Below are 9,880 nucleotides of genomic sequence, written 5' to 3' on the forward strand. Positions count from 1 at the left end.
AAAAAAAAAAAAAAAAAAAAAGATGTTAGTGTTGAGTGGGTAAACTGGGCTTTTTCATGACCTTTTCAAGTGACTTGATCCTCCCATACATCATTCTAATAAGACCTCTGAGTTAAATTTCAAAGTTTATTCTACTTTATAAGTCTTCAGGTACACTCAGGTAGTCAGAATCTTAGATATCCAGGACCCAGTATAATTCATTGTCTTTAAATCCTAGCAAGCATGCTTCATATAACATATTTTGCTTTTGAAGTTGGGGTGGTAGTATTGTGTGTGTGTTTGTGTGAGTTGAGTGGAGAATGGGCTGGATTTTAGGGCAGGTTGTTAGCTATTTTTAAATTCTCATCATTTTTCAGGATCTCAGCCTTTCCAGCCTTGACAGTCTTAGGCTTTTCATCATACCTACCCTTCTAAAAGCAATTGGCCTTTAGTTAGGCCCCTTTGGAATGTCTTGCAAATGACATAACAGATGATAATGTTTTCATACTCTAATACTCTAATTTATGCTCCCAGTATTGGCTAATACTATTCTATAAACCCATTTTCCCCCCCTCTGCAAAATAAGTTTGTCATCCTTTTTATATTACCTGATAGTGGAAATAAATATTACAATAGATATTATGCTGGAAATGTGTGACCTGGACAAATGGCTTTATATAGAGAGTAACTTGAGTTACTATGTTAAAGAAAAAGGTAAAAGAGCAAGCAGCTGGATCAATTCCAGAGATTCAAGATCTGTGACTACATTGAGCCACTTTCACATATTTTCTTGGCTATTTTAAGTTTTCTATGAATTGATAATTAGAGATTCTTGTTGATTACACTAGGCCCAATCTAATCCTTGCTTTATACTTTATAAGCCAAAAATGGAGATGCAGTAAGTGCAGTGATCATCTTGAATAGTGAAAATAGGAGCCATTTACCATTAGTCACTGCTCCTTCACTTTCAGTGGAATACCTACATAAACTAGTACTTACTGTAGTTGAACTTTTTAGCATTTTCTCTTCTTCTTTACTTTTATTACCTCTTTTTGGTGATAAACTCTTGTTAGCTCCTAGCTTCCTGGGGCTCACAAGGACATTTCTTTACCACCATATAAGTGCTCTTGAGGTGCATCTGCACTGAGCTCTAGGGGCCCAGAAGCCAGTATATGCTAATAGTCCTCATCCTAAAGGTAGCCTAGCTGCCACTGTGTCAAATTTGGCTCCAGGAGAACAGTATGGCACAGAAACATGTCTTTTAATTTCAACATGGTATAGGAAATGATTAGCCTTTTTTTTTTTGTCTGTTTAGTTGATGAGGATAATGTTTTAGTGCTTAGTGTTCTAGAAACTAGTGGGTAGAAATTTCCTTTTAGAACAGATTCAGATAAATTGCTTTGAAGAATGATCAAAGCCATATAGTGTATCAGAAGGTGAACCTTTGGTCGGTGTGTTTGGCCTGACTTTTTCAACAGCTTTTAGGTGCTGATACTTCGTGATCTGATTTTACAATCAAATGTTTATTTTTTAACCAGCGCAGAGAACACAGAATCAGTTTCTTAAGGCTTTGGTTTCTTCTCTCCTAGCCTGTTATTTACTACCTGGTGAAATGGTGCTCTCTGCCCTATGAGGATAGCACATGGGAGCTAAAAGAAGATGTTGATGAGGGCAAGATTCGAGAATTTAAACGGATTCAGTCAAGACATCCAGAACTCAAAAGGGTGGTAAGTATATTTGCATTGGAGTATAAAGACCTACATAGGAAATGGTTTAATTTTTTTCCCCTATGGAATTTTTTGTTGTTTTAGCTTTTTATTATGGAAATTTCAAACATATAAAAATTGAAGAAATGGTATAATGTACCCATCACCCACTTAACAATTATCAGTACACATCTAGTCTTGTGTCATATATTTTCCTACCCATTAATTCCCGTTTCCCAGGTTATTTTAAATCAAATCCCAGATTCATTTATTTCATCTGTAAATATTACAGTGTTTTTACTAAAAGAAATAATACCGTTATTGCACCTAAAAAAATTTAATCATTCTTTAATATCATCAAGTCACTGGTACCAGTCATTGCATACATTTCCCTGATTGCCTTCTAATTTTTGTTAAATCATTTAAATTTGGTTCTCAATAAGGTCCATATATTGCTATCAGTTAATATGTCTCAAGTTTCTTGTAAGCTCCCCCTTGATCTCCTCCTCTCCCTCCATTATAATTTTCTCATGAAGAAATCAGGTGATTTGTTTTGTAGGATTTTCCATAGGCTGAAGTTTGCTAATTACATTACTCTTGGTACTTCTTTACATGTTCGCTGTCCCTGATATTTCACATGAATGCTTAGGTTTAGAGCAACGCTGTCCAATAAAACATTTTAGAGCTGTGCTGTCTAATACAGTAGTCACTAGCCATGTGTTTTGTTTGTTTGTTTGTTTGTTTTTTAACATTGTAGAAAGCTCTGTTAGACATCACTGTTCTACGGGCTTGATCAGATGTGAGAGGGAAGCCAGTAACTGCTTCATAGATGGTGGTGTGTACTTCCATCAGGTTGTGTTTTGTGATGTTGTCAGCCATTTGTGATCATTATGGACCCGTAAAGTAACGTTATGAACTCATGAATTTAAATATATTTGACATGTTTTAATCCAAACAATGTTGTTTTGAATTGACTTTAACCATTAGAACTTACCTAGTTAAGTCTTACCTTTCGTTAGTGTCTCCACTCCATTTATTCAAACATCTTGTTTTTTTAGAATCGTCCGCAGGCAAGTGCCTGGAAGAAATTGGAGCTGTCACATGAATATAAAAACAGAAACCAGCTACGGGAATATCAGTTGGAAGGGGTCAATTGGCTGCTCTTTAATTGGTATAACAGGTAAAAGAAAGAATGGGCCCATAAGATGTAAGCTTAGTTCTGGGATTGTTTTTATTTGTTTTCTATTGAAACAATTTCTTCCTACATACTCTATTTTTTTAAAGATAGTATCTTTTAACATTTTTTTTTTTCCCATGGTGAATCTGCAGGCAGAACTGCATCCTGGCTGATGAGATGGGATTGGGCAAAACTATTCAGTCCATTGCCTTCTTGCAGGAAGTATATAATGTGGGCATCCATGGTCCCTTCTTGGTCATTGCCCCACTGTCCACAATTACTAACTGGGAGCGAGAATTTAATACATGGACAGAAATGAACACTATTGTGTACCATGGCAGTCTGGCCAGCAGGCAGATGATCCAACAGTATGAAATGTACTGCAAAGATTCACGGGTAAGTTGTATGTCTTGGGAATACTATAGCTTAGAGAAAGTTAGCCAAGGTACCTGGTATTTTAGGGGCTATATATGAATAGAAGACTTTTATCGAAAGTCTTAAATATGCCTATGCAAAAATGCCTATGGTTTAAGGCATTTTTGTATAGCAGTGTGCAGGGCATTTTTTTGACTTTGCTATTTTTTTACCTAGTAGACATTTGATCCAGTAGAAATTCTGATTTTATTTGTGAACATACACATTTTAAGTAGAATTTTGTCAGCATCAATGAATTTTAATCACAGTATTTTACAGAAATTAAATTCCTTTAGCCACTTAATCTGTGTGGTGGTGAGCTTATTTCTCTTCCCCTTTTTAGTCTCCTGAAATTTTCATCAAAATCAGTTTCTTTTTCTAAATGGTCAGGCGTGGTGGCTCATGCCTGTAATCCTAGCACTTTGGAAGGCCGAGGTGGGCTTATTACCTAAGGTCAGGAATTCGAGACTAGCCTGGCCAACATGGTGAAACCTATCTCTACAAAAGAGATAAAAATTAGCCAGTTGTGGTGGTGGGCACCTGTAAACCCAGCTACTCAGGAGGGTGAGGCAGGAGAATTGCTTGAACCCAGCAGGTGAAGGCTGCAGTGAGCCGAGATCGTGTCGCTGCACTCCATCCTGGGCGACAGAGTGAGACTGTGTCTCAAAAAAAGAAAAAGATCAGTTCCTTTTTCCGTGTAAATTTGAAAACAAAATTGGAATTACCTATCGTGTATTAACATGAATTTTATTGTTTTTCTACTATTTTCTTTTTTTATTTCTACCAAGTCAAATCTTCTCGTCATATTTTGCAGCTTTTAATTTTGTTAAAATGATTTCATTCTTTTGTCAATTTTTAGACATCAGCCAATATTATGTTCTGTATTAGCTATTTTCATTTTTATTATCTTGTATGTTTCAGCATTGTCCAGCAGTTGTGGATTTCATTGTTAATCAACAAAAGATCTAGGGCAGAGATACATGAGCTAGGCATACAGCAGAGTAAAAAATGTCTAGCCTCTCATTCAATGAGTCTGTCATTTTCCCAAGAAGCTGAATATGTTGAGGAAGCAATGTATCTTACATTCAGTGATATGGCACTATTTTTCAGGAAGATAAACAGCGGTGGAGGTGGGTGGTGGTGCAGTTTGTATTTCCTATTAAACATGCCTTAATATAGACAAGTAATTCAGAAGAGCTCCTCATTTAGGTACATTTTAGGTTTTTTCTGACTTTACTGCCTTCGTGCTTAGGGACGCCTCATCCCAGGTGCATACAAGTTTGACGCTCTGATCACCACTTTTGAGATGATTTTGTCAGATTGTCCTGAGCTTCGTGAAATTGAATGGCGTTGTGTTATCATTGATGAAGCCCATCGACTGAAAAACCGTAATTGCAAGCTGCTTGATAGTCTCAAGCACATGGACCTGGTGAGTTCCACACTGACTTGTGGGCAGAAACAACTGGAATTCACCTTAATTCCTTGTGGTATTAAAATAACCCTAGTTTAGCAGAGGAGAAGTCTGAATCTTGGTATTGAACAGTGGGGATGACCTATGGGAATGATAACCTGAAAGTCATGTAAAAGTCATAAATTTTAGAATTGGGAAGTTTAGTGATAACCAGAAGGAGAAGTAGGAAACTATATTGGTTACCTATTACTGCATAACAAAATACTCCAAAACTTAATGTCCTACAACAAGTACATTTTTCATGATCTTCTAGCTCAACCACTTAGGCTGAGTTCAGCTGGTTGGTTCTTAGGATGCTGTTGCCTGGAGTCAGTATTGCTGCAGCTGGCAGTTGATGGTGGTTCTTATCTGGAGCACCTGGGTTCCACATGGCCTCTCATCCTCCATAGGCCAGGTTGAGCTTCTTTGTGTGATAGTCTCAGGGCAATATTCTGAAACTCACACAGTGTCACTTCTGCTACATTCTTGTTGTTGCAAGTAATAAGGCAAGCCTAGGGCTGAACCTTGATAGGAACAGCAGCAAATTAATGACCATATTTAATCCAGCTCAGTTACATTCCCTAGAGGACAGCAGATTTTAGAATATCTGTGGAGAGTTGAATATGGAGAGACATATGTAATTGGAATAAACATGATCTGAATTACTGTTTTTAAATTTGCTTATAATATTTATGTTATCTCAATACATTAATGTCAGAGGGATTTCTTGAATGCTTTGTGTTTATTGAAAGGGGAGAAATGGAAGATTCTCATCATTTTATAGATAAAGAAATTAAAGGTTATATCTGTTAAAGATTATATACTTGGCAGGAAACCCCAGAAGTCCGTCATGTTTTTTAATTTTATTCTTTTGTTTCCTCAATTTCTAGGAACACAAAGTGCTGCTCACAGGAACACCATTGCAAAACACTGTAGAAGAACTGTTTAGCTTGCTTCATTTCTTGGAACCATCACAATTTCCCTCAGAATCAGAGTTTCTCAAGGACTTTGGGGATCTCAAGACAGAGGAACAGGTAGGAAATCTATCTGATGAGGTACTAACTCAGGACAAAAAAGATGAAGTCTGTACAAGGCAGACATCTGTTGTCATGGGTATCTCAAGGGCCTTTCTGAACTCCTTATACCCTTGTGCCTACATCGTTTGCAGCATCATCCAAAGTATACATTTCTTAGATAATGGAAAACTGTAATTTTTCCATGTTTCTACATAATGTGAGAATGTTTGCCCTCATATTATTGATTTATTTTTCTGTCTGTAATGGACCACAGGTTCAAAAGCTACAGGCCATTCTTAAGCCAATGATGCTGAGAAGACTCAAAGAGGATGTTGAAAAAAACTTGGCACCCAAACAGGAAACTATTATTGAAGTAGAGCTGACTAATATCCAGAAGAAATACTATCGGGCTATTTTGGAGAAGAATTTCTCCTTCCTTTCCAAAGGGGCAGGTCATACCAACATGCCTAATCTACTTAACACAATGATGGAGTTGCGCAAGTGCTGCAACCACCCATATCTCATCAATGGTGAGGGAATTCTTGGTATATACCTGAACTTCTGAGTACCTGTGTTTACTTTCCAGATGATACTCCTTGGGGACAATGGATGCATTGACTCATCCAACCTAATTTGGGGTGGGGACTGAGGAATGGGAAATGGTTCTCCTTTTAAAAAAGAGATTCTAAGCCTGGGCAACATGATGAAACCCCACCTCTGCAAAAATACAAAAATTAGCCAGGTGTGATGGCAGGCATCTGTGTTCCAGCTACTTAGGAGACTGAGCTTGGAGGATCGCTTGAACCCAGAAGGCAGAGGTTGTAGTGAGCTGAGATTGCACCACTGCATTCCAGCCTGGGCGACAGAGTGAGACCCTGTCTCCAAATAAAATAAATAAAAACAATTCTTATTTGGAATGTTTTTCCTCTAGTTCTTTCTACCCCTTTGATCCTGCATAATCTCCAAAATTAAATAGTATTTGCTGTTTAGAATTTCATGAATAAGAACTCAGGTTAGCCACACAGTGGCATGTACTTATAGTCCCAGCTACTTAGGAGGCTGAGGCAGGAGGATTGCTTGAGCCCATGAGTTTGAAGCTAGCCCTGTCTCAAAAAAAAAAAAATCTCAAGTTACTGTGTTCCTTGGATAAATGTCCTCATCGACCCTCCATTTTGCTGTTTCTGTCTCTTTTTTGGGTGCTGATAGTGTGTTCCATCTTAGTCCTTGTCCACATATTTACATCTTTTTTTACCCAATTATCATAGGCCTGCCTTACTTGGCATATTTTGTATGACACAACGAAGGATGATTTAAATTTTTTTTTTTTTTTTTGAGATGGAGTTTCACTCTTGTCACCCAGGCTGGAGTACAGTGGTGTGATCTCGGCTCACTGCAACCTCTGCCTCCCGGGTTCAAGCAATTCTCCTGCCTCAGCCTCCCAAGTTACTGGGATTACAGGCGCCCACTACCACGCCCGGCTAATTTTTTGTATTTTTAGTAGAGACGGTTTCGCCACGTGGGGCAGGCTGGTCTTGAACTCCTGACCTCAGGTGATCTACCTACCTCGGCCTCCCAAAGTGCTGGGATTACAGGCGTGAACCACCGAGCCCAACCGATTTTTTTTTTTTTTTTAAAGACAGAATCTTGCTTTGTCGCCCAGGCTGGAGTGCAGTGGTGCGATCTAAGCTCACTGCAACCACCACCTCCCAGATTCAAGCGATTCTCCTGCCTCAGCCTCCTGAGTAGCTGGAACTACAGGCCTCTGCCACCACACCTAGCTAATTTTTGTATTTTTACTAGAGACGGGGTTTCACCATGTTGACCAGACTGGTCTCGAACTCCTGACCTCGAGTGATTCATCCACCTGCCTCGGCCTCCCAAAGTGTTGGGATTATAGGCGTGAGCCACCGTACCCAGCCGATTTTAAGATCTTTTGGTGCTGAAATTCTGTGTGTGAGAAATGTTGGTCTTAAGTTAAATTACATTTTTTTCCCTTTGCTTTCATGATTAAATAGACTACAACCTTAATATGGTTCACTGGATCTCAGTTTAACTTGATTTTTCTTTTGGCAGGTGCTGAAGAAAAAATCCTAACAGAATTCCGTGAAGCTTGCCATATTATACCTCATGACTTTCATCTGCAGGCCATGGTTCGTTCAGCTGGCAAACTGGTTCTTATTGACAAATTACTTCCAAAACTTAAAGCTGGTGGCCATAAAGTTCTGATCTTCTCTCAGATGGTACGCTGCCTAGACATCCTAGAGGATTATTTAATCCAGAGGAGGTAAGAAAAGAGTCATCCTAGCCTGTGGTTACTCTGTCCTCATAAAGCAGCAAAAAGTAGGAGGGCCTGAGTTTAATTAGAGTTGACGAATTGCAATAACAGGACTTTTTAAGATTCTCACTCTCAACTTGGGTTTTTGACCAGCTTTGATATGGGAGTACTGGTATTGGTCCTAGCCTGCTGTTTTGGTCTCCACTTCCGTTTAGCCACTTATATTTTTTTTTCTGTGAACAGGTACTTATATGAACGCATTGATGGGCGAGTTAGAGGAAACCTTCGACAGGCTGCCATTGACCGCTTCAGCAAACCTGACTCAGACCGCTTTGTCTTCTTACTGTGTACCCGGGCTGGTGGACTTGGTATTAATCTTACAGCTGCTGATACCTGCATCATCTTTGATTCAGACTGGAATCCACAAAATGACCTGCAGGTAAAGGAATTCATTGTCTTAGGGAGTAACTACCTAACTTGGGAGATTTTTCAACAAGAATGGGATCTTTTAGAAAGGCCTTTCAGAGAGTTTGGAATTGTTTCCTTAGTTAAGGGTGGCAGTTAGGTCAGGGAATCAGCAAACGTTTTCTGTAAAGGACAAGATAGTAAATGTTTTACGCTTTGTGAGCCATCGATTCTCTGTTGAAACTGCTCACCTCCAAATCCTGTAGCACAGAAACAGCCATAGATAATATGTAAATGAATGGGTGGTCCCACCTGTGTCCCCATTTAACTTTATTTATAAAAACAGATGTCCACGCAGACTTTAGTGTGCTGACACCTGGTCTACATGATGGGGTGATAATTTCATCTTGAAATTGACTCTTGGTTTTGAGTTGATCTCATGGCTGCTCTATAGAGGTGAAAGAGTCATAAATTGGTATTTTGTATCCTTTCCCCTGCTAATTTTATGATATCTTTCTTCTTTCCTTTCGTTTTTATTTTAAACTAGGCCCAGGCACGATGTCATCGAATTGGGCAGAGCAAAGCTGTGAAGGTGTACCGCCTCATCACTCGTAATTCCTACGAGAGAGAGATGTTTGATAAAGCTAGCCTCAAGTTGGGACTGGATAAAGCTGTGCTTCAATCGATGAGTGGTCGGGATGGCAACATTACTGGAGTGAGTCTTCTTAGTTTATAGATAAGTTTGTAGTGAGTCTTTGTGATAGAGGAAAACAAAAGCTATTTTTACACAGGGATTTGACTACCTTATTTGGATTCTCAATTATTATTTCTTAAAATGTAATAGATAAAATATTATGACATGGTTAGATATTATTCTGTTGATAGTCTTTTCATCTTTCTATTGGTTTTTACAGATCCAACAGTTCTCTAAGAAGGAGATTGAAGATCTTTTAAGAAAAGGAGCATATGCAGCCATCATGGAGGAAGATGATGAAGGCTCCAAGTTTTGTGAAGAGGACATCGACCAGATCTTGTTAAGACGAACTACAACCATCACCATTGAATCTGAAGGAAAAGGTTCCACCTTTGCCAAGGCATGTTCTGTCTGTGCCAGAGGCTAGAAAGGCAGAGATAGAGACTGGAATCTCTAGGATTTAATTATGTTTTTATGCTGGGGACAGTGGCTCACGCCTATAATCCCAGCACTTTGGGAGGCTGAGGCGGGCAGATCACTTGAGGTCAGGAGTTTGAGACCCAGCCTGCCCAACATGGTGAAACCTTGTCTCTACCAAAAATACAAAAATCAGCCAGGAATGGTGGCATGTGCCTGTAGTCCCAGCTACTCGGGAGGCTGAGGCAGGAGAATCACTTGAACCTGGGAGGTGGAGGTTGCAGTGAGCTGAGATTGTGCCACTGCACTCCAGCCTGGGCGACAAAGCAAGACTCTGTCTCAAAAAA

The 9,880-nt window shown here is 39.2% G+C and overlaps 1 protein-coding gene across 1 annotated transcript in view; it reads left to right on the forward strand.

The window, feature by feature from the left end:
* CHD8 (chromodomain helicase DNA binding protein 8) overlaps nt 1-9,880 on the forward strand; it is a 53,189-nt gene that overhangs the window by 24,917 nt on the left and 18,392 nt on the right. The window contains exons 11-20 of the mRNA XM_017853418.1: nt 1,569-1,706; nt 2,744-2,865; nt 3,015-3,258; nt 4,529-4,705; nt 5,617-5,760; nt 6,017-6,272; nt 7,816-8,026; nt 8,261-8,456; nt 8,970-9,137; nt 9,337-9,516. Coding sequence (XP_017708907.1) covers nt 1,569-1,706; nt 2,744-2,865; nt 3,015-3,258; nt 4,529-4,705; nt 5,617-5,760; nt 6,017-6,272; nt 7,816-8,026; nt 8,261-8,456; nt 8,970-9,137; nt 9,337-9,516 — 1,836 coding nt within the window. The remainder of the gene's footprint in view (nt 1-1,568; nt 1,707-2,743; nt 2,866-3,014; nt 3,259-4,528; nt 4,706-5,616; nt 5,761-6,016; nt 6,273-7,815; nt 8,027-8,260; nt 8,457-8,969; nt 9,138-9,336; nt 9,517-9,880) is intronic.

This window comes from Rhinopithecus bieti, unplaced genomic scaffold (assembly GCF_001698545.2).
Source record: "Rhinopithecus bieti isolate Rb0 unplaced genomic scaffold, ASM169854v2 scaffold_34943, whole genome shotgun sequence".
NCBI classification, from domain to species: domain Eukaryota; kingdom Metazoa; phylum Chordata; class Mammalia; order Primates; family Cercopithecidae; genus Rhinopithecus; species Rhinopithecus bieti.